The sequence below is a fragment of the Pan paniscus genome, chromosome 20, assembly GCF_029289425.2.
Source record: "Pan paniscus chromosome 20, NHGRI_mPanPan1-v2.0_pri, whole genome shotgun sequence".
In the NCBI taxonomy this organism is placed as follows: Eukaryota; Metazoa; Chordata; class Mammalia; order Primates; family Hominidae; genus Pan; species Pan paniscus.
Window position 1 is genome coordinate 57,142,844 of NC_073269.2, and position 24,962 is coordinate 57,167,805.

A 24,962-nucleotide genomic window follows, 5' to 3' on the forward strand; every position below is an offset into this window, starting at 1 on the left:
GACATAATCTTATATGTAGAAAACCCTGAAGAGTCCACCGAAAAACTGTTAGAACTAATAAATGATTCAGTAAAGTTGTAAGATACAAAATTTGGTTGTGTTTCTATACCCTAACAATGAATTGTCAGAAAAAAATTGAGAAAGCAACTCAATTTACAATGGCATCAGAAACAATAAAATGCTTAAAAATAAACTTAAGCAAGGAAGTAAATAATCTGTACACTGAAAACTATAAAATGCTGATAAAAAAATTGAAGACAACATAAAGAAATTGAAAGATATCCCATATTTGTGAATTGGAAGAATTAATATTTCTAAAATGTCAATGCTAACCAAAGCTATCTACATTTTCATTTTAATCCCTATCAAAATTCCAATGGCTTTTTCTCACAGAAGTAGAAAAAAAATCATAAATATGGAACCATGAAAGACCCTGCAATCTTGGGCAAGAAGAACAAAGCTAGAGACATCTTATTGTCTGATTTCAAAACATAATACAAAGTTATAGTAACCAAAACAGCATGGTACTGGCACAAAAACAGGCATATGACCAATGGGACAGAATAGAGAGCTCAGAAATAATTCCATGCATTTACTGCCAACTGATCTTTAACCCAAAGGAAAAGGATATTCTCTTTAACAAAAGCTGTTGGAAAAACTGGATACCTGCAAGGAGAAGAATGAAATTGGACTCCTATCTCATGCCATGTACAAAAATCAACTCAAAATGGGTTAAGGATTTAAACATAAGACCTGAAACTGTAAAATGACAAGAAGACATGGGGAAAAAACTTCTTGACATTTGTCTGGGCAATGATATTTTAGATATAACCCCCAAAGCACAGACAACAAAAGTAAAAATAAACAAATGCGATTGCATCAAATGGAAAAGCTTCTGTGCACCAAAGGAAACAACCAACAGATAATGATCAACAGAGTGAAAAGACAGCCTACCAAATGGGAGAAAATATTTGCAAATGATGTATCTGATAGAGGGTCAATATCCAAGCTATATAAGCAATGCAAAAATCAACAGCAAGAAAACAAATAACCCAATTAAAAAATGGACAAAGGGCCGGGCGCAGCGGCTCATGCCTGAAATCCCAGCAATTTGGGAGGCTGAGGTGGGTGGATCACCTGAGGTCAGGAGTTTGAGATCTGCCTGGCCAACATGATGATACCCTGTCTCTACTAAAAACACAAAAATTAGCTGGGCATGGTGGCAGATGCCTGTAATCCCAGCTGCTTGGGAGGCTGAGGCAGGAGAATCACTTGAACCCAGGAGGTGGAGGTTGCAGTGAGCTGAGATCGCACCACTACACTCCAGCCTGGGCAACAGGGAGAGACTCTGTCTCTGAAAAATAAAAAAGGGCAAAGGCCCTGAATAGACATTTCTCCAAAGGAGACATACAAAGGACCAACAAGTATGTGAAAAGGTGCTCACTATCACTAATCATCAGGGAAACACAAATTAAAATCACAGTAAGACATCACCTCACACATTTTGGAATGACTAGTATAGAAAAGGCAAACAATAACAAACGTTGGCAAGGATGTGGGGGAAAAAAAGTGAATCCTTGTACCCTGTTGGTGGGAGTGTAAGTTGGTGCAAGGAAATGAAATTGGCATCTCAAAGTGATATCTGCACACCCATGTTCATGGCGGCATCATTCATGATGACCAGGATATGAAAACAACCTATGTGTCTGTTGATGGATGAATGGATAAAGGAAATGTAATATATTAGTATCAGTATAACTTAATATTATTCTGCCTTATAAAAGAAAGAAATCCTGTCATTTGTGACAACATGGATGGACCGGGAGGACACTGTGTTAAGTGAAATAGGTCAGGCACAGAATGACAATTACTGCATGATCTCACTTACATGTGAAATCTAAAAAACTCAGACTCTTAGAAGCAGAGAGTAGAATGGTGGTTACCAGACACTGGAGGATGGGGTGGGAGAATGAGGAAAAGGAGGGAGCCTCTACTTCCCAGCAATCTTTCGTGCATGTCCCAGACCTGCCACCTTAGGGTTCCCCAATACTGTGCTGTCCCCATAGAACATAAGGTGAGCACAACATTCTATTTTAGCTATACTCTGCAGTATCCAAGCACAGAACTTTGAGAAGACAGACACTAAGATCATGAGGTCATTCCCAGGCAGACCCATCCAAGGGTGCCTGGTAAAGGTTTAGCAATGACTGTCCAGCAAAGCCCTATCTATAGTGTTTTTCAATTTCAGTGCAGTAAATACTTCTTCTTTGGCTATTGTCAAGCTACTGGTGCAGACAGACTTGGGGAGTTGGAAAGAGGTGTGCAGAAACTCATCATTACAGACATAGTACAAGAGACAGATCTCACTCCCAAGCATAGGTGTTAGTTGAAATAATTCGCAACAGTTGAGTTTTGAGTATTTACTGACAATTTTTTAAATCAATTATGTAATTATACGCTTATATAATTTAATTTTTAATGATGGCTGCATTTAGCAACTGGCTCTCGAAATTCCTGAAAATTTGCTGGTAGACTCTTGCGAGCATGTATGAGCTGGCCCTGGCACACATTGGGCCTGCCGCCCAGCCCAAGTTTATTGACCTCGTTACTCATAGGGACTCTGCTTTATTTTAAAATTATGTTTATGGCTTCTTGTCTGTCATCTCCTGCTAGAATATAAGTTCTGTGAGGGCAGGGATTCTGACTGCCTTGCTCACAGTTCTTCCTCCAGCACCCAGAACAATGCCTGGTGCATAGCAGGTGCCTAATAAATAGACCAATGCCTGGCCCGTAGTAGGTGCTCAATAGCTGTTGATGAGTGAAAGTAAGAAAGAGAATGAGATTCCTAACACAATGGTTTCATGTAAATTAGAAACAATACCCTGTGACACTGCCTTGTTTTCCAAGGATGCAGGGCACTTAAAGCCATTTATGTCGGAGCCTGTGGGGAGGGAGGGGAGCAGAGCCAGAGATGAAGAGTGGAAATAAATTAATAAAATGAGAGAAGGGCTTTGCCTGGGCAGGAACTGAAGCCTGTGATTAACTCAACTCTCCTCACCTGAGATCTGATTAGGAAAACGAGGACATCTTCATTTGCATAGAATTTTCCAGGAAACAAGGCACTTAGTTCCCTGCCCTGGACCACAGGGGCTCCAGGGAGGAGGCTGGTAGAAGGCAGTCATGCTCAAGGTCACTCTGCAGGGCTGAGGTGTTTCCGTCTAGAAACCTGATACAGTGGGGTGGACGGGGGACTCCCAAGGAAAAACACGCAAAGAGGGAGGCAGCCACTTGTCAGTACACAGCTCCCGGCTTGGCATGGTGGGGCCACTGTGTACGTGTTTCTTGAAGTCATTAATTGGATGGATAAGGCTGGGCGCGGCAGCTCACGCCTGCAATCCCGGCACTTTGGGAAGCAGACGTAGGCGGATCGCTTGGGGTCAGGTGTTCGAGACCAGCCTGAGCAACACAGGGAAACCTCATCTCTACACAAAATTTAAAAAGTAGCGGGGCATGGTGACAGGCACCTGTGGTCCCAGCTACTCGGGAGGCTGAGGTAAGAGGATCACTGGAGCCCAGGAGGTCACGGTTGCAGTGAGCCATGATTGCGTTACAGCATTTCACCAGGAGACTGAGCAAGACCTTGTCTCAAAAAATAAAAAATAAACACATGGGTGAATGAATACAATTTAGGATGATTCCATTTTTATTGTCATTATTTATTCGGTTTTTAGAGACACTAAGCGTGTTAAAAATTGTCGTCTTTGGAATACAATGCCTGTTTAAGGGGTCCGTGCTCATGCCCTCTGTGCCTCCGGTCTTGAGTAGTGATGGTGACACAGCAAGGGTGGGGGCATGGTGGGGAGAAAACGCCTGAAGCAACTGCTCTGGGAAAGGAGAGATCAGAGCCAGAGTAAAGATCAGGATGCTGGGGACTGGGGCTCCTGGGTCTGAGGGAGGAGGGGCTGGGCCTGGACTCCTGGGTCTGAGGGAGGAGGAGCTGGGGCCTGGACTCCTGGGTCTGAGGGAGGAGGGGCTGGGGCCTGGGATCCTGGGTCTGAGGGAGGAGGGGCTGGGGCCTGGGCTCCTGGGTCTGGGGGAGGAGGGGCTGTGGCTTGGACTCCTGGGTCTGAGGGAGGAGAGGCTGGGGGCCTGGACTCCTGGGTCTGAGGGAGGAGGGACTGGGGCCTGGACTCCTGGGTCTGAGGGAGGAGGGGCTGGGGGCCTGGACTCCTGGGTCCTGAGTAGAGAGAGGAGGGCCTGGGCAGCTGACGAGGTCCATCCCACCATGAAGACCATCATTTGTCCCGCATCGTTTCCTCAATCCAGCTTCGGTACTTGCACAGGTTGGTGTAGACACCGGGGTAGCCAGGCAGGGCGCAGCGCTCCATTCCCCAAGACACAAGGCCCTGGAGCTGTCCTCTGCATACCAGGGGTCCCCCAGAGTCACCCTGAGGGGGAGGAACAGAAATGGAGACACTGATGGACAGGTAGCCAGAGCCACCACGGCACAGAGAACCCGAGAAGCAGACACAGGGAGACAGGCAGAGACACTGGTGGACAGTTAGGGACACAGTCCTGCCCCAGCTCTGAGGTCTCAGCCCCGGAGGTCGGGGCACTTCCTTCCCTCTCCGCTGGGTCTGGCTCTGTCTCTGTGTGCACCTGCCTGTCCCTTGAGTCTCACCAGGCCCCTCTCTGTTCACTCCAACTGTAGAACATTTGTGTGTCTCTCTTTCTATTTCCCCGTCTCTGCCTCTCTCAAGGATGCATTAAGATTTCTAGAAGCCTCAGCACAGCCTTTCCCAGACCCATATGAGCAGAGGCCACTCTGCGATCTTTCCCCAACCTGCCTCATCCCATTCCACCAACTACCCTAAGAGGGTTACTCCCACCTGACAGATGAGGAAACTGAGGCATGAATGCTCTGAGTCCATTACCCAGGGGGCACAGGGCTAGGAAGCAGGGTGGCCTGGCTATCGGAATCTCTCTGTGCCTGCGGTTCACTCTCTTCCGAAGACCTCTGCAGACTTCCACGCTCCTGACATCATTTGCTTAAATCCCAGTCCCAAATAATCCCTACCACAGCTCCCATCCTGGGCCTTACCTGACAAGAGTCCTTCCCGCCCTGGGGAACTCCTGCACAGACCATGCCAGGCGTGATGGTTCTAGGATAGGCCTTCTGGCACACCTCATCCGGGGAGATGTTGATGTTCACGCATTGCAGAGAGGCGGGGTACCTGGCTGGGGGACACTGCAGGGTTATAACTGGATCTACCCTCCCATAAGACCCAAGGGTCCAGGCCCCCAGCCCCTCCTCCTTCCGACCCAGGAGTCCAGCCCCAGCCCCTCCTCCCTCAGACCCAGGAGTCCAGGCTCCCAGCCCCTCCTCCCTCAGACCCAGGAGTCCAGGCCCCCAGCCCCTCCTCCCTCAGACCCAGGAGTCCAGACCCCCAGCCCCTCCTCCCTCAGACCCAGGAGTCCAGGTCCCCAACCCCTCCTCCCTCAGACCCAGGAGTCCAGGTCCCCAGCCCCTCCTCCCTCAGACCCAGGAGTCCAGGTCCCCAGCCCCTCCTCCCTCAGACCCAGAAGTCCAGGTCCCCAGCCCCTCCTCCCTCAGACCCAGAAGTCCAGGTCCCCAGCCCCTCCTCCCTCAGACCCAGAAGTCCAGGTCCCCAGCCCCTCCTCCCTCAGACCCAGGAGTCCAGGTCCCAGCCCCTCCTCCCTCAGACCCAGGAGTCCAGGCCCCAGCTCCTCCTCCCTCAGACCCAGAAGTCCAGGCTCCAGCCCCTCCTCCCTCAGACGTATGAGTCCAGGCCCAGCCCCTCCTCCCTCAGACCCAGGAGTCCAGGTCCCCAGCCCCTCCTCCCTCAGACCCAGGAGCCCCAGTCCCCCAGCCCCTCCTCCCTCAGACCCAGGAGTCCAGGCCCAGTCCCTCCTCCCTCAGACCCAGGAGCCCCAGTCCCCCAGCCCCTCCTCCTTGAGACCCAGGAGTCCAGCCCCAGCCCCTCCTCCCTCAGACCCAGGAGTCCAGACCCCCAGCCCCTCCTCCCTCAGACCCAGGAGTCCAGGCCTCAGCCCCCTCCTCCCTGAGACCCAGGAATCCAGGCCCAGCCCCTCCTCTCTCAGACCCAGGAGCCCCAGTCCCCCAGCCCCTCCTCCTTGAGACCCAGGAGTCCAGGCCCAGCCCCTCCTCCCTCAGACCCAGGAGTCCAGCCCAGCTCCTCCTCCTTCAGACCCAGGAGTCCAGGCCCAGCCCCTCCTCCCTCAGACCCAGGAGCCCCAGTCCCCCCAGCTCCACCTCCTGGAGACCCAGGAGCCCAGGCCCAGTCCCCTACTTTCCAAGACGCAGGAGTCCTCACCGATGGGGCTGGATATAGTTCCCCAGCCTGACACTCGGCAGGAGGTCCCGGGGCTGGCACAGGCCTGGGTGACCTCAATGGGCCTGACTGCCCTCCCGATCCGTGTGGGCTGCTGTAGCCGCAGCAGCATGAGGTCGTTGTCGTGGGTCCGGGAGTTGTAGTTGGGGTGCGTCACCTGACGAACCACGCGCAGCACCTGCTGGGTGGCCTCCCACCTCCTCAGGTTGTGCTTGCCCAGGGCAACCTGAAGGATCCTGGCCACGACCCCCAAGAGAAGCGCTGCTCAGGGTCTGAGCCGGAGACTCCTCCCCACCCTCCAGCCCGGTTCCCTGGCCGGGTGATGAGTCTTCCCCGAGGTCTAGCCTGCTTCTCACTAACTGCAGGCCGAGCATTCTTGGCCTCCTGTGCCCTTCCCCATGGCCAGGGCATTCTCTCGGCCCAGCCCCAGCTGCCTCTCCTTCCGCTCTTGGGCTGGGCTCCAGCTCCTGGCTTGGGAAGAAGGTGATGATTGGGAGAGCTTGGCTCCGTTCCAGGGTCTGTGCTGGGCTCAGTGCATTGAGTCCTAAGCTAAACTGCGTTATGAGTCTAGGCTCTAAATCGGAACTGATATTCCGGAGTAGGCACCATTCTGTTTCTAGCCTGGGCTCTGAGTTCTAGACATCTTAAACTTTTGACTCTATGCTAAGATCAGGATTCTAGATCGAACCTGGATTATGACTTGATTTTTTTTTTTTTTTGTGATGGAGTCTTGCTCTGTCACCTAGGCTGGAGTGCAGTGGCATGATCTCAGCTCACTCTCGACCTCCACCTCCCGGTTCAAGTGATTCTCCCGCCTCACCCTCCCAAAGTGCTGGGATTACAGGCGTGAGCCACCGCGCCCGGCCTCTACAGGTCTGTTTCATATTGGATTATAGGGCTCTTGGTTCTGGACTCTGGCCCTAGCCCTTGACCTCAGGTTGGGCTCTGGGTTCTAGTTGGAGCTCTAGGTTATGGCCTGGATCCAAGATTCTAGAGTCTGGTTTGCATTCTGGCCTTTATATTCTAGACTCTGGCCTGAGCTTTGATCTCTAGGTTCTGGACTGACCTGTTTATGGCATAGATATGGCTTATAGGCATTTTGACCTCTTGGCTGGGGTCTGGGTTGTAAGTTCAGATCTAGAATTTAGGAGAGGTCTAGGTTTTATATGGGGCTTCTGATTAGGATCTGCATTCTGGGATTTATTTATTTATTTATTTATTTATTGATATGGAGTTTCGCTCTTGTTGCCTAGCCTGGAGTGCAATGGTGCGATCTCAACTCACTGCAACTTCCGCCTCCCAGGTTCAAGTGATTCTCCTGCCTCAGCCTCCCGAGTGGCTGGGATTACAGGCATGTGCCACCATGCCTGGCTAATTTTGCATTTTTAGTAGAGACAGGGTTTCTCTATGTTGGTCAGGCTGGTCTCGAACTCCTGACCTCAGGTGATCTGCCCGCCTCAGCATCCCAAAGTGCTAGGATTACAGGCATAAGCCACCACACCCGCCACATTCTGGGATTCAAACACTGGGTTGAAGTCTGCTCATAGCGGAGCTATAGACTAGACTCTGAACTAAACCTTGGGTGTGAAACAGCCTCCAGGTTTTGCCTCTATTCTTACAGTTGTATGTTCCAGCTGTGAGTAGCGTTCTAGTTCTGGATTTATGGCTAGACTGCAGGTCCTGAACTGGGCTCTGAGTTCTACGTAGTGTCCTGAGTTTCTGAATGTAGACGGGGTCCTGAATTCAGCCACCAATCTGGAATGGGCTAAGCTTGGTCTTGATGTAATGTGTGGCCTCTGGAAGAATCACTGGATTAGATGTTTGGTTCTCAGCAGGTCCATGGGTTCCAAGCTGCCCATCTGCTTTCAGAACCTAGGCTGAGTTCGAGATTTATGGAGGAGTCCACATCCCGAGCTGTGTTTTTGGTTCCAGGCTCTTCTCTAGACCTCAAACCAGGAGCCAGCCACTACATTGGGTTCTATACAGAGATCCAGGTTCTCAGCTCAGCTGTAGGGCTTTAGACTCTGGAATTCACTAGGTACAGGGACAGGGGAGGGGGTCACTTACGGGCGGCCGCAGTGAGCAGCAGTGATGACCCACTGGTCTGAAAGCAGGGCGCCTCCGCAGAGGAAGCGGCGCCTGGGACCCGCCAGCAGGGCCGCCTGCCACGGCTGGGAGCTCTGGGTGCACGTATAGCCACCAATTATCTTGTTCTCATCCTCTTGGCTCTGTGTCATGGCTAGGAGTGGACAGGATTGGGTGGGGAAAGTAGATGAGCAAACACTCTCCACTCCACAAGTTTGTAGGATTCCAAAACTGACAAATCCCCTTCCTTTTGGTCTAACCCCTAAACCGCCCGCCTCTATCCGTCCCACCCAGGGTGAGATATGTCCAATATTGACCCCGTTATTGCCCCAGCACGGAGAGCTTTCTGACTCACCTCCCAAGTCACCTCCGTAGCATCTCTCATTTTGTGCCATGGCCACCTTATCCAGGGCCTTGCTACATCTACAACCCTCAGCTCTATGCTCCCATAATTTCTGTGATCACTTCTCGAAATATGCCACATTTCCCCCCAATGAGTCCTTCCCCAACACATTCAAGGACCTCCCTGTCTCCTCCCCAACGTTCCCACTCAGTGGGACCCCAAGGATCCGCCTTCTCTTGCCCCACACTTGCCCCCATCCACCTCGCACACCCATGCCACGATCCCGCCACCCCATGCCACGATCCTGCCACCCCATCATCCTTCTCCACCTTCCCTCTGACAACAAAACATCTTTCCCACATTGTTTCTTTCCTAACACAGTCAAGTAGAGCCCCGTGATCTTTCTGTTATGACCCACTCAGGACCTAATAGTTCCCTACGATTCCTTATGTATTTTGCACCAGATCTTATAAACACTTCTCTCCCCAGCCCCACAATTTCCTAGCACCTCCGCAACTAGGAATTTAGGCCTCCAGCATGCTCCCCGACCATGACCCCCAAACCACTCCCTGCTCTTTCTTATGAGGTCACCATGAGCATCCAGGGGCCCCAAGGACCCATCCCCATCTCTTCTCAGAGCCTCCAGGGGACCCCCTTGTGTCATACCCAACCGTTCTCTTACCTATAGCCAGGACTTGAAGTGCTGTCAGCAGGAGGAACATTTTAGGGGCTGAGGGCCAGGTCCTGTCAAATGCAGAGAAAAAGTGAGAGAGAAGGAACCTTCAACAGAACCGGGGGCTGAGAGGCAGAGACAGCGAGGGGCACTTACCCAGAGCCCAAGACCCTCAGGGACATGAAGACACAGCAGAGAGGTAGGGACCAGAGACCAGGGGGGCGGGGCCTGCAGGCTCTGCGGGCGGCAGGTGGGAGGATGTGGAGCAGGGCACAGGTCCCTCCTTGATGTCTTGATGAAGGAAGGAGGGGAGGTGTCTCTCTTCCTAGTCACGCTGGCAAAGCCTTTTATCCCTGGTAAGGACAGCTGGCCCTGCCCCCACCTCCCGCCGCCCTGCTTCTGACATTTTTTTTTTTTTTATTGCCTAGTTCCCATTCCAGGACTCCCTGAATCCATCCCCTCCCTCCCCTGTCTGGCCAAAAAAGCAGCCACAATTGTTCATGAGAACCCGCCCGGGGAAGATGCTATAATCTAGAAGGAATCCTGGGAGGGGACCCCAGGGCAGGGTGGGCAGGGGAAGGTTCCCAGTTGCTGGAGGTGGTGGATCTAGTGGTGGAGTCAGGAAACCAGGGTAGGGAGTGTCAGAGGAAAGGGCACGAAGGGGCTGAGAGAGGGAGGAAGAGAGGCACTGAGAGAGGGAGTCACGGGAGGAGAGAGAGAGGGAGAGAGAGAGAGAGAGAGAGAGAGAGAGAGAGACAGAGAGAGACAGAGAGATGGAGAGAGAGCCAGATAGAGAGACACACACAGAGAGAGAGACAGAGACAGGGTGACGGGGGGGAGAGAGAGAGAGATGGAGAGAGAGACAGAGAGAGCCAGACAGAGACACAGAGAGAGAGAGAGAGAGACAGAGACAGAGTGACAGAGAGGGGGAGAGAGAGAGAGAGAGAGAGAGAGAGACTGGGAAAATGAATGAGAAGATATGACAGTGGAGAGAGAGGAGTCCAGGAATACGAGCACAGAGGCAGGTGTGCTCATGAGAGAAGGAACTGAGGAGAGAGCTGGAGAAACCGGTGGAAGTTGGATGTGACAGGCAACAGGAGAGGCAGAAAACAAGACAAAAACAAGAAAAAAACAAGACAGAGGAAGAGGGAGACACAGAGACGCAGGGAGAGAGGGGTGTGGAGAAGTGGAGATAGAAAAGCAAAAGACGGAGGGAAGAAGGTGGAGATAGAATGGAAACAGACACACAGAAAGAGAAAACAGTGGAGAGAGAGGAGAGAGGCCGAGATGCCCCCACCATGCGGCACTCACCACAAACACACACAGAACAACAGCGATGATGATGAAGGCAGTGCGGGCATGAGACGTGGAAGAGAACGGGACATGGTGGGAGAAAGAGGATGGGACAGGCAGGCTGATGGCAGAGGGGAGACGGGAAGGATGGGCACCTACAGGGGATGGGGACAATGACAGAGGAGACGGAGGCAGAGATGAGAGATGGCAGCGCCAGGGAGAGATGGAGAGGAGGGGTGGGATAGAGGACGGGCAGGAGCTGGGCGGGAGATACCTGGACCTGGAGCAGAGCTGCCCACCTTGCTTTCTTACTTTCGACTCCTGAGAGATGGGGGAGCAGAGGCCCCAGCAGGGAGCAGGAAGGTTGGTGCCAGAACTGGCATTCCCCAGCTTGGGATCTGCAGAGGTGTGGGGAAGAGCTAGGTGCAGAGACAAAGTGAGAGCTGGAGATGCAAAGAGAGAGTGACAGAGACCCAGAGAGGGGGACAGAGACCCAGAGGGAGAGGGACAGAGACCCAGAAAGAGAAGGGGACAGAGATTCAGAGACAGAAGGACAGTCTTAACAGATGGGGTTGGAAATTCAAAATAGGAGACGGCAGAGAGCAGGAGAGACAGAGTGAATGAGATGGGGAAGGATTCTGGCCAGCCTGCAGGGGGGTTCTGGAGTTGGGGGGGGTTCCATCCTCATTTGGGGGAGGGCCTACCCTCCTCAGCCCCTCCCCTAGCCCCTTAAATTCCCCAGTGCTTGTGTCCGTCTCTGGGCCTGGGCAGCCCCGTACCTGGACCACGTGGTGACTCAGGAGGCTGCTTGCCTCCCTCGGCTACCCCAACTGTTCCCCGGCCTCAGCCTGACTCAGCCTCCCTCCACCTCGGCACCCCGCTAGGCTGGCTCTTTGAGCTGGAGCTTCGCCTGGGTCTGTCTGTACACCTGGGGACGCACTGTCTGGGCACCTGCATCTGGATCCACACACCCATCTCTCCCCAGGTGCCTTTCTGTGATTCCTGAACTGTTTCTGTTTAACTATGGGCCTCCCTGCTTTGAGCTGAAGGCCTTGGGAAGCCTTCCCGGCCTCCTCTGCCTTGGTTCAGGCTCGGCATCAACACAAGAACCCCCTCTTTATTTTTAAATTTTTAAATTTATTTTATTTATTTATTTATTTTATTTTATTTTATTTCTTCTTCTTCTTTTTTTTTTTTTTTTGAGACGGAGTCTCACTCTTTAGCCCCGGCTGGAGTGAAGTGGCTCAATCTCGGCTCACTGCAACCTCTGCCTCCTGGGTTCAAGCGATTCTCCTGCCTTAGCCTCCTGAGTAGCTGGGGCTATAGGCACCCACCACCATGCCCCGCTCATTTTTTTGTATTTTTAGTAAAGACAGGGTTTCACCATGTTGGCCAGTCTGGTCTCAAACTCCTGACCTCAAATGATCCACCCTCCTTGGCCTCCCAAAGTGCAAGGATTACAGGCATGAGCCACCACACCCGTCAAGAACTCCCTCTTTTAAGAAAGGATTCTCTTGGGACCCAGGGATGGGGTGGCAGGAGGGAGCTGCTCTGTGGTGACGAATCAGCTTTGCACCGGATGTGGCGGTGATTACACGATTCTACACATGAGATAAAGAGACACAGAAGCCCACGTGCACACACACACGTGCAAAGAAATGCGTGTGAAAAATGAACGCGCAGTGTGATCTGTAGTCTCGTTAATAGTTTGGTTTCTGTGTTGATTTCCTGGTTTCCATTCTGAACGACAGTTACACAAGGTGTCGCCACAGGGAGAAGTAGGTGAGGGAGATTCCCTATGCTGTGTGTGTAGCCTCCTGTGAGTCTGTAATTATCTCAAAGGAAAAAGTTAAAAATAAAACAGAATTTCCTAGTAAACACAAGGTCTCCCTGTTCCTAAAAAGAACACTCTACTTAAGCAGAAGGCCTTGGTCAACCCCCAGGAGCCTGGGAGTGGCTCCTTCATGCCACTCTATCCCTGGGATCCAAGAGAATCCTTTATTTAAAGGGTGGCAGGGGGGGCAGGTGCGGTGGCTCACGCCTGTAATCCCAGCACTTTGGGAGGCCAAGGCGGGTGGATCACCTGAGGTTAGGAGTTCAAGACCAGCCTGGAAAACATGGTGAAACCCAATCTCTACTAAAAATACAAAAAAACTGAGCTGGGCATGGTGGTGGGTGCCTGTAGCCCCAGCTACTCAGGAGGCTGAGGCAGGAGAATCGCTTGAACCCGGGAGGCAGAGGTTGCAGTGAGCTGAGATTGTGCCACTGCACTCCAGCCTGGGTGACAGAGCGAGACTCTGTTGCAAAATAAATAAATAAACAAACAAACAAATAAATAAATAAAGAGGGGGTTCTTGTGTTTATGCAGAGCCTGAGCCAGGGCACAGAATGCCTGGCAGGCTCCCCAAGGCCTTCAGCTCAAAGGTAGGGAGACAGCTGGAGATGCAGCTGATGAGGCCCAGTTCACCGCCGGTGGCTCCCAAGGACTTGCCGTCCCCAGCCCGGACCTCAGCGCCTGCCGTGCCGTGGCCGGGTCGCTGGGTCCTCTTCCCACCACATTCTAGGTTCCCAGGGTATCTCGCTCACCACTCCACCACCTGCTTGGCACGGTCTTGTTTGCTGTGCCACGGGCATCGATAAATATCTGATGAATGAATGAACACAGAGCCTCAGTCGCTGCTCCTCTGTGAACTCACGGTCTGGTGAAACAGGCCAGCAGGGCAACAGGAAACTCCATCTGGTGTCACGTGTGCTCCCCTGGAGGAGGTTGAGGGGCTGGATGGAGCCTCAGGTATGGGAAAGGGTTCCAGGAGGAGGGGCAGTCTTAGCAAGTTCCTGCAGATGAATAGGAGTTTGCCAGGGAGGATGGACAGTGTGCGGAGAGGGTAGGAGGGAGGTGAGTGGTTTCGAGTAGGGATGGTGGGGCAGGAGGATGGTGAGAGAGCTCAGAGCGTAGGAGAGAGGAGTGGCCAAGATGAGCAGGGCCCTGGTGCTGCAGGGGCGAGAATTTTACTCCGAGGGTGATGGGGGATGGTGGCAGGATCCTGAGTAGGGGAGAGCAGAATCCTTCGGGATACTCAGGTCTGGAGCTCAGGAGAGTGATGGGGCATCATGGCACAGATGGTGCTGGATACCAGCGGTGTGGAGCCCACCTAGGGAGAGGGTATACAGTGAGAGGGCCCCACTGAAGACTCACAGCTCAGGGGGTGAGAAGCAGTTATGCCAGGGGTAGGAGTGATTGAAGAGCTAAGAGGGATGCCAGGAGGGAGCAGTGTCAGGAAAGTTGAGAGCTTTTTTTTTTTCTTTTTAAACAGGGTGTCACTCTGTTGCCCAGGCTGGAGTGCAGTGGTGCAATCACAGCTCACTGCAGCCTTGAACTCCTGGGCTCAACCATCCTCCCACCTCAGCCTCCTGAGTAGCTGGGACTACAGGCACGTGCTACCACAGTCAGTTAATTTTTGTGTTTTTTTGTAGAGACAGGGTCTCACGATGTAGCCCAGGTTGGTCTCCAACTCCAGGGCTGAAGTGATTTGCCTGCCTTGGCCTCCCCAAGTGCTGGGATTACAGGTGTGAGCCACTGCGCCCAGCCAGAGAGCATTTTTTAAACGAGGGAGTGGCAGGGGCGGTCAGATGCCTCTGGAAGGAAGATAGGTGATGGGTGATTTTGGAGAGAAAGGTTTTTTGTGGTGTGGTAGGGGTGGAAGCTGGGCGGAGCAGAGGAGACCATAGGTGCGGACAGCTCTTGGGTGTGAAGGGAGGAGAAGGGTGGTTGATACTGATGGCTGTTTATAAGAAAGGAAAACCCGGATGGCACTTGGAACAAAAACAATCACTCACATGTATTCTGTGCTCAGCACAGCCAGGGACTGTGATGAAACCTTGGTTGTTTTTTTTTTTTTTTGAGATGAGTCTCAGTCTGTCACCCAGGCTGGAGTGCAGTGGCAGGATCTCGGCTCACTGCAACTTCCACCTCCCAGGTTAAAGCAATTCTGTTGCCTCAGCCTTTTGAGTAGCTGGGACTATGGGCGCCCACCACCATGCCTGGCTAATTTTTGCATTTTTAGCAGAGACGGGGTTTCGCCATGTTGGCCAGGCTGCTCTCAAACTCCTGACCTCAGGTGATCCACCTGCCTCGGCCTCCCAAAGTGCTGGGATTACAGGCGTGAGCCACTGCGCCCGGCAGATGAGACCTTTTAAAAAATGTTTAAGTTTTAAGAAAATTTTACAATTTTTTATTGTTGTAAAATAAACATAGCATAGGCCAGGCGCAGTGGCTCACGCCTGTAATCCTAGCACTTTGGGAAGCCGAGGAGGGCAGATTGCCTGAGCTCAGGAGTTTGAGACCAGCCTGGGCAACACGGTGAAACCCTGTCTCTACTAAAATACAAAAGAAATTAGCTGGGCGTGGTGGCGCACGCCTGTCGTCCCAGCTACTTGGGAGGCTGAGGCAGGAGAATCGCTTGAAACCAGGAGGCAGAGGTTGCAGTGAGCTGAGACCACGCCACTGCACTCCAGCCTGGGTGAGAGAGTGAGGCTCCATCTAAAAAAAAAAAAGCACAAAATCTAGCATTTTAAACATTTTTAGGTACAATTCAGTGGGATTCAGCAGATTTGCATTGCTGTGTAGCCATCACTACTCTCTAACTCCCCCAGATGTTTTCATTGTCCTCAAATTCTGCACCCACTAAATGATAACTCCCTGCTTCTCCCTTCCCCAGCCCCCAGCAACAATCATTCGACTTTCTGTCTCTATGAATTTGACTACTCTAGGTCTAGGTACCTGACATAATAGGAATTGGATTTTTTTTTTTTTTTTTTAAGAGATAAGTCTTACTCTATCACCCAGGCTGGAGTGCAGTGGTGCAGTCATAGCTCACTGCAGCCACAACCTCCTGGGCTCAAGTGATCCTCCCACCTCAGCCTCCTGAGTAGCTGGGACTACAGATGCACACCACTACACCCAGCTAATTAAAACTTTTTTTGTAGAGATGGGGTCTCACTGTGCTGCCCAGGCTTGTCTTGAACTCCTGGGCTCAAGTGATTCTCCTCCCACCTCAGCCTCTCAAAGTGCTGGGATTACAGGCGTGAGCCACTGCACCTGGCCAAAAGGAATCATATGATATTTGTCCTCTTGTGACTGGCTTATTTCACTCAATCTAATGTTCTCAACACTCATCCACGTTGTAGCATGTGCCAGGATTTCTTTCCTTTTTTAAGGCTGATTGCTATTCCACTGTGTATATAGACCACATTCTGTTTAACCAGCCAAGTTCTTTATCTGGGTTAGTGTCTTCTCTTTCTTTTCCTCCCTCTTTCCCTCCATCCCTCCCTCTTCTCGCATCTGCCTTCCTTTTCTCCCCCACCTCTTTTCAGCAAATATTTATCAAGCACCTACTATGTACACCCTCATAGTTCTAGGGGATACAGCAATGAACACAATAGATACCCCTTCCAAAAAAATCTTTGCCCTACTGATCTCTATATTCTGGAAGAAAAAGAAAGTAAATAAATACAATATACGACATTACAAGTTATGAGGGTCTATGAAAAGGTGGCAGCAAGGGCCTCCCTGCAGTGGAAGGGGTCTGTAGGTTTGGGAACTGCAAGAGGGTCAGTGGGGGGCCAAGTGGGTGAGGGGAGAATAGACAATGAGGGTCGTGAGGTCATGGAAAGTCTGGGCTCCTCGGGAGCCCATTTTACAGACAGGGAAACTGAGCCTGAGAGAGGAGGTGGCTTGTCCAAAGTCCCACAGCTGGTAGGTGCAGGAGGTATCAGAGACTCCAGGACTGTCCGAACCTCCGCTCCACACTCTAAACTCTTCCTTCTGTTGTCTCCCAAGGCCACTAACAAGTTCATTTGCACACCGATGTGTGTGTCCAACACGATTTGAACACATTTCACGAGAATTAACTCGCTGACACCTTCCCGTAGCCATGGGAGAGCTCATGAGTACCTCCGGTATTGTTACTCCCCTCATTGTACAGATGGAGGAAGCCAAGATGGAGATGCTCGGCCACTTGCCAAGGTTACACAACGCTGAATGGGGGTGCCGTGATTTGAACGCAGGTGGAGAGCTCTCAACCACCTCACGAAATGTTCAAGAACAAAGGAGTGGATGGTGCAACCAGCGATGTGGTGGGATTAGCCCCAGACATGGGGAAAGACGCCTCTTACATTGTTTCAGGAAGGAAGAAGGAAAGGGCAGGTCAGGTGCGGGTAGGGCGTGGGCCCGATGGCAGGAAGTCGAGGCTGGTCCGTCCTGTGGCTTGTTTCTTCCAGGGAGACGTCAGTCGGCTCATCTCAAGGGGCCTTGGTGGGTGGGGTTGGGAAGGCTGAGGGTGGTGGTGAAGGGGCCCAGGTGACGCTGAGGATCACATGTTTTAAGGGGCACCCTCTCAGCAGTTGGCGGATTTTTTTTCCTCCAACTTCCTGGATGTAGACAAAGAGAAGGCGCCTGCAGGACTGGGTGATGGCGGGAGGGATGCTGGGACTGGGGAGCTGAGGGTCACCAGGGCAGAGGGGACTCTGGGGTTGCCCTTGAACTCCTGGGCTCAAGTGATCCTCCTCCCGCCTCAGCCTCTCAAAGTGCTGGGATTACAGGTGTGAGCCAGTGCACCCGGCCAAAAGGAATCATATTATATTTGTCCTCTTGTGACCGGCTTATTTCACTCAACCTAAAGTTCTCAGGGGGTGGAGACAAGGGGGGTTGGTGGGGAGGCTGCCTGAGGAGGGTCAGACGTCTTTGAGGTGGAAGAACAGGAATGGCGCACACAACCATGCACAGAGGCAGGGGAAGCTGTGGTCAGGGAGTGGGATGTGGGATTTTGTGGTTTCAGAGGTGGAACTCTTCCAGATAGACATAGAGGCGGGGTGTGACTGTGGGAACGATGGCGGGGGAGGTGGTCTCTGGCCACGTGGAGGTAGTGGGATGCAGAAGCTGGGGTGTCCTATCTTTGGAAGCTGGGGGGTCCTCTCTCCTGAAGCTCCCCACTCCATGTGTCAGCCACTGCCCGTCTCTCTGTCCACTTATCATAGCAATGGGGCAGGTCACCAAGGGCTTCACATACATCCTCTCACATGTAACCCTCGTGAAAGCCCTGTGGGGTGAGGGACTCTTATTAGTACCACGTTATAGATGAGGAAACCAGGCCTTAGACAAGTAACTTGGGCAAGTGGCACAGCCAGGCCTCGAACCCAGATCATTTGGCGTTAAACACCATGTCACTTTATCAGCAAATCTGTTTCCATGTCAGCGAGGGTGGGGAGTTCTGTTTGCCTTGTTCCCCGATGGGTCCCCAGCTCCTAGAACAGTCTGGCGTGAGTGTGCACACAGTGACTTGTCGTGGGATGAGCGGACAGACCCCCGTCTCTGTCTTCCCTTGGGTCCTGAGAGGCTCTTGGTTGGCAACTTTCCTAGTGTCTACCGTGTGCCATGTCTCCCTTAATTCTCCCACCAGCCCCATGAGACACGATGACACTCATTTTACAGATGACGAAATGGAGAGAAATGAGGTCAGTTGTCTAACGTGGCATGGAAGGGCTGGGATTTGAACTCCAGCCAGCCTGACTTGATGCCTCTCTGCTTCTGATCTCATGTGTGTCGTTGATGATCCAAACTCTCTCCGGGTAATCTCTCAGACCTTTCCGAGCCAGCACTGAAAACTGCTTTGTGCCAGGCGGCCTCTGTGTGCAAACCTGGGGGCCCCTGATGCTCGGCTGATGGACAGTGAACATCCCTGCCCCCCATCCCACCTCTATTACCTCCCATTTATTTCTGTTTAAGCTCCACGGTGTACCCCAACCTTCCCCCTGTGTCTCCTCTAAGTTAGTATCCTCTCCCCAGGTGCTTGGGTCAAAGACGCTTGGGAGTGTCTCTGATTCCTCCCTCGCTCTCACCTCCCATTTTGGCAGTTCCTGTCACTTAGCTCCAAAGTACACAGTAAAGAATCCACCCACTTGTCCCCTCTCAGTCACCCTCTTCCAAGTCACCCTTATCTCCCACCTACACAGGTGCAAGAGCATCCAAACTGGTCTCGCTGCTTCCAGCCTCGACCCCCAACCCCTCCCTCCCTCGCCCTGCTAAGTCCATTCTCTACTCAGCAGCCAACGTCTTCTTAAAACAATATCATGTTAAAACCTGCTTAAAACCCATCTGTGAGTCCCCACTGCAATTATAATAAAACGCAAATGCCTCCAAGGCACTTGGTGTCTGGCTTCTGTCCATCCTTCCAACCTCATCACTCCATTGTGTACTGTGCCTCTGCCCCCTGGAACTTCTTCCATCTCCTCAACATGGGAGGCGCCTTCCCAACTTAGAGGCTTGGCCTTTGCTGTTCCCTCTGCCTGGGACACGCTTCCCACCACTCTGCCTGTGATCTTCCTTCAGATTTCAGCTTAAAGGTCATCTCCTGACCACCTTCTCCAGAGCTGGCATTCCCTTCCAGTTTCTATCTCAGCTTCTTGTGGGTTTCCTTCCTACACCTTATCTCAATCTGTAATTGCTCTATCGGTTTGCTTCCTTGTTTATTATCATTGCTGGTTTTCTTCCTCTCTATGGTGTTTATTACTGTCGGATGTCTCTCATGTTTTATTTATTTACTTTCTTACTCTTACGTCTACTCTGTCTCCCACAACTTGAATGGCAACCCTGACAGCGCAGGGATTTTCACCGTCTTTATCTGCCTCTATGCCCTGGCACATAGGAGGTGTTCAGTAAACCTTTGTGGAAGGAAGAGACATCTCTTATTAGAACTGAGGCTTCACGAGGGCAGGGACCTTGTCTATCTTGTTGCTGAATCCCTGGTGCCACGTCTGCCACCCGGCACGTGGCAGGGGCTCTATAACAGGCTGAAGGAGGAAGATTATCTCAGAGCCTGTTTAGAATCTCTGCTTTTCTCCAGAATCTCTGCACTCAATGTCTCCACCTCCTCAGACCTGACAGCGATCTCCAATGAACCAGCCCCAGGAGAGCACACAGGTGGAAGATGGGGAAGCCGGTCTTTCTGAGACTGGGCTCCAAATCCCTGCAGTGGGGAGAATGCTTCTGACCTGATGGGATGAGATGCTGGCGTTTCGCTCCACTGCCACTTTTAGTTGTGTTTATATAGAGGCTGTGTTTGCCGAGGCCACAGGCCACAGCAAAAGTCCCTTTGTCCCCATGAAGACTGGGGCCTCCTGTTTAGCTAAAGGAGCATCTGTGTTCACTTGGGCCTCCAGCCTCAGCAGCTCCCTGCCCCTGCCCTCCATATTTACTAAGCCTTCCTCCTCCAGCAAAAGAATTTCCCGGGTTTACCATGGCCACCGGCATATGTGGCGAACATCTTTTTTGTTTGTTTTTGTTCAGTCTGCTTGGAAGAAATGTCTCTTGGATTTACACTGCCTTTGAGAACACGTAGGGCTCTTCACCCTTAGGAAACACACCCTCAGCATTGAATAGGGTTCCCAGCTCTTGGTGAGGACTTCTTAAATGGCCCTCACATCCATTCTCACCATCCTGACACCCTCGCCACTGCCCCAGTTTTGGCTACCAAATCCATGCCCAGACCTTTGTCCCAGCCCTCTCCCTGGCCTCCTGGCTCAGAGTCTTCCCTACTCCAGTCCTTCCTGGACACGGCCCCAGAGGGATCTTTCTGACACCCAGAGCTGGCCCTGTCTGCTCTAGCCCTCCCTAGTGCCCCATCCCGGCCAGAAGAATTCCAGTGCTTTATGGAGGGCTGGCCACCCCCTCCACCATCCTGCACAGGGAGGAGCGGCAAAGCCTCGCAGGGACTTGGGGCTCCCATGCCTGCAGGCCTCTGTGCCTGCGATTCTCTCTGCCTTGCACATTTGTCCCCATCTCGCCCTTTCCTGTGCTCATTCTTACTCATCTCCAGCTCCCGGTTTAAACATTACCTCTTTCAGGAAGCATTCCATGACGCACCACACTGAGGTAGAAGCCCCACCTCAGGCCTCCCCTGTGTCCCTCCTAAGCCCCACAGTGGCACATATCCCTCCGGATCTTGACTTGCCAGTATCCCTGCCCGCCTCCGCTGCCAGACAGGGAGCCCATTGAGGGCAGGGACTGGGGCTGACTCAGCTGCATTGCCCCACCGCCCTGCGCAGGGCCCGCCAGCTCCAAGGAGGCGTCAGGAAATGTTTGCTGCATGAATAAAGGGGTGATCAGTATCCCTCCTTTGCTCAAATATCCTCCATGGCTTCTGCAGTGCTTAGAAACAAAGCCAAGCCAAAGTCGCTTCTCCCTCTCACCTCTCTCCTCCACCTGCCCTCTCTCCTTTTTCCCTCAATCTCAGAGTCTGCACTTGCTGTTTCCTGCCAGGAACACTTACTTTCCCAGAGACCCTCCACCCCTGTGCTCTCTGCCTCACCCTGCACCTTTCCCTGAATATCTCCTCCTTGAAGCCTCCCCGTCCCTCCTACTTAAATAGAAGCGATTATCACGATCCAACATACCATATATTTGACTTATTTTTCTCGTTTTTTTTTTTTTTTTGTATCTCCCTTGAGGGCATGGTTTTGTTCTGTTCACTGCTGTCACAAATCACCTGCTCAAAAAGTATTTGTTGAGTGGATGACACAGGGGTCTTGAGGTCAAGGAGTGTCTAGTGTTTATACGGGGCCTTAAGATCTCTGCCAACCTGTGTCTCTCACCCTGAAGGACTGGCTCAGAGACCAGCGGGCAGGTGGGCGGAGACAGCTGAGCTCCCAGTCTGGGTAGCGGAGGGAGAGACCTGGCTTTGCTGTCAATGACCACCGGATGCACAGGCGAGGTCACAGCGACCCCTTGTGGCCAGAGACGAAAAGAGCACCTCCCCCCGCCCCCGGCTTTTTTTTTTTTTGAAACGGAGCCTGGCTCTGTCGCCCAGGCTGGAGTGCAGTGGCCAGATCTCGAGATCTTGGCTCACTGCAACCTCCGCCTCCAGGGTTCAAGCCTCAGCCTTCTGGGTAGCTGGGATTACAGGCACCTGCCACCCCGCCTGGCTAATTTTTGTATTTTTCGTAGAGGCAGGGTTCCATCTCAAATTCCTGATCTCAAGTGATCTGCCTGCCTCAGCCTCCCAAAGTGCTGGGATTTCAGGCGTGAGCCACCACACCTAGCACCCCCAGCTCTTCAGAGACCCCCATGAGGAAGGCCGCAAGCCCAGGCTAAGAGGGACGGCGAGCACTCACTAAATGCCAGGCGCTCTTCTAAGCACTGATATGTATTTTTAACAATAACCACAGGACGGAAGTACCATTCCTCCCCACACTGTAAAGCCGAAGAACCTGCTCAAGGTCACACAGCATTCCCGGAAGAGCTTGGTTCTGAACTCAGGCAGTCTGGGTCTAGGAAGCACATTGCAAACCTGCGCGGTCCAGTGGAGTGCCCACAGGTCCCATGTGGCAGCCGAACTGTGGGGAGTCTGGATTGAGATGGGCCGAAAGTGTAACATACACACCGAATTTTGAAAACTCTATATGAAAAAACATGTATAAAACATCTCGCTTAAGTTTTAACAAACTGATTACGTACTAAAATTATAATATTTTGTATAAGTGGGTCAAATAAATTTATTAAAATATCACTTGTGTCCCTTCTCTAAAAATACGGCTATGAAAATATTTTAAATTATACATATGGTTTGCATTTTCGATTGGAGAGTGCCTTAAACCACAAAAGAAATCTAATCCACTGCCCACCCCCTCCATGCAGAGGGACAAACTCCAATGAACAGAAGGGAAAAGGTCCCTTACCCAAAGCCACACGGTAAATCACTGGCACGTCAGCAATAGGAACCTAGGTCCCCTGGCTTCCAGCAGGTAGCCCAGCAAAAGTGTCCAGAGCTCCAGCTCCTTTGCTGATTTGCTGCAGTGTGGCCCTGGGCAACTTACTTCACCTCTCTGGGCTGTAATTTCATCCTCTATGAAATTGGTGCTGAAGGAACCAACCCAAATGCCCATCAATCAATGAGTGGATAAAGAAACTGTGGTGTATACGTATACGATGGACTACTACTCGGCCATAAAAAGGAATGAATTAACAGCATTTGCAATGACCTGGATAAGATTGGAGACTATTATTTTAAGTGAAATAACTCAGGAATGGAAAACCGAACATCCTATGTTCTCACTGATATGTGGGAGCTAAGCTATGAGGGCGCAAAGGCATAAGAATGATACAATGGACTTTGGGGACTTGGGGGGAAGAGTGGGAGGGGAACGAGGGAAAAGAGACAACAAATACAGTGCAGTGTATACTGCTCAGGTGATGGGTGCACCAGGATCTCACAAATCACCACTAAAGAACTTATTCAGGTAACCAAATACCACCTGTACCCCAACAACTTATGGAAAAATAAAATATTAAAAAACAAAAAATAAACTTTTAGATCCTTCTACATACCAGTTTAAAAAAATTGGTGCTGAAAACCCATTCCTTATGTCACTGAGCTAATGAGGAAGGCAGGCACACTTGGCACCAGGACTGGCACACAAGCGTCATCCTATACAATTGATCTTGATCATCTTGCACCCCCTACAGCTCATTCTCCTCACAGCAGCTGGAGTAACTTTTAGAAAATGGAAATTGGACCCACTGTTGGGACCAAAGCCCTCCAAAGACCTACCACTCTTAAAATACAAGTCTTTCTTGCCAACAGAAGACCATGCATGGCCCATCCCTGCTTAGTGGCTCGTTTCATCTCTTGCTATTCTCCTCCTCACCCACTCTGTTCCCGCCACACTGGACTTGCTGTTCCTTGCACTTGCAAGCTGATTCCCACCCCTCCAGGCTTTTGCACCAGCAGTTCCCTCCACCAGGAAAGCTCTTCCCCCAAATGGCTCCATGCTTTGTTCTTTTGCTTCTGTAGGTCTGTGCATAACGTCACTTCCTCCAAGGCCCTTCCTTCCCTGACCCCTGTGGAAACAAACTCTTCCTGTCTCTCTCTCATCATTTTTTTTTTAATTTGTAGCATTCATCACTACCTGACATTACATATTGATGTGCTTACTGTCCGTTTCTCCCAGACTGAACTTCATGAGGGCAGACTTGTCTCCTGTTCACTGCCATGTTCCTAGAACCCAGAGGAGTGCCTGATGCAAAGGAGATGCTCATACACGTTTTGAGTGAATCATCTAGTCCTTGGCCTCCAGCCCAAGTTTGGGTGGCCACACAGTGAGGACAGGACTGAGAAGCAGGGGTTTGGGAGAATACTAAGCCCTGGGTTGGGTGATGGGAGGAGAGAATTGAGAAGCCTTCTAGGAGGACCCTGGAGGATCTGAGCAGGGTGATGGGAAGAAGGGGCATTTCTGACAAGAAGCCAGCCCAGCAAGTCCTGGAGGTGGGACTGAGAGCACCATCTCCCCGGGAAGTTTGAGATTCTCACAACCTCCCCGTACCGGTACAGGACAGCAACCCTGAAACCCAGCGCCCCCTGGTGGTCAGACAGTAACATGAACGACCAAGTCCAAGTGGTCACCATTTATTGAGCACCTCAACTTCTCTGATCTTCCATTTCCTCCCAGTGGTGCCTTGATGCGGGGCGGATGGGGGGGCAGGGGGGGAGGGGGCTGATTACATTTTCAGAGGAGAAATGGGAGATGAAAGAGGCTAAGTCACCGACAGGCTCACACAACCCTGCCTCCAGAGTCCAAGGTTTGGGGAACCCATCCAACCCCTCCTCACCCATGATAGAGATACCAGGAGAGATTCGAGAGGGGATGGGTGGCGGAGGGCCAATTCCACGACCTGCGATATTCGAGAGCTTTGGAGGGAGCCCTCGGTGTGACCCCTTCCGACTGGGTGTCTTGGGGCCATTTACCACTTCAGGCTACAGCCAGTGAGACCGTGGTGGAGACGAAATGAGGGTGCAGCGCGTGCTACACACGAAGCACTGGAAGGGAGGCATCGTGACGGCGGCTGTGAATGGCGTGTGTCCATTAAGTCACGCTCCGCTTACCCCACTGCGGGCAAACAGGAAACATCAGGAATCTGGTGTTCAAGGAGGGTCAGGACCATGCTGAGCGCACCCAGAACCAGCAGAGGCACTGGGCAGGAGGTCCCCAACCAACCCCCACTCGCTCAGGAATCACAAGGTGTTCAGCCCCCTCCTCCCTGAGACCCAGGAGTCCACGACCCCAGGCCCTCCTTCCTCAGCCACAGATGCCTGGGGTCTCCAGTCCCACTTCTTCTAGGCTTAGTCCTGGCCCTCTCCTCTCT

The 24,962-nt window shown here is 51.9% G+C and overlaps 1 protein-coding gene across 1 annotated transcript; it reads right to left on the reverse strand.

Annotated features, from left to right (window-relative positions):
- Positions 1-3,672: 3,672 nt before the first annotated feature.
- Positions 3,673-14,943, reverse strand: KLK14 (kallikrein related peptidase 14). The gene is made up of 6 exons (XM_057300582.2): positions 9,632-14,943; positions 9,485-9,546; positions 8,442-8,613; positions 6,357-6,610; positions 5,102-5,238; positions 3,673-4,448 (listed from the first exon to the last, which is right to left on the reverse strand). The coding sequence occupies exons 1-6, from the start codon at positions 9,655-9,657 to the stop codon at positions 4,296-4,298; spliced, it is 804 nt and encodes a 267-aa protein (XP_057156565.2). The 5' UTR covers positions 9,658-14,943; the 3' UTR covers positions 3,673-4,295.
- Between the last annotated feature and the right edge of the window lie 10,019 nt (positions 14,944-24,962).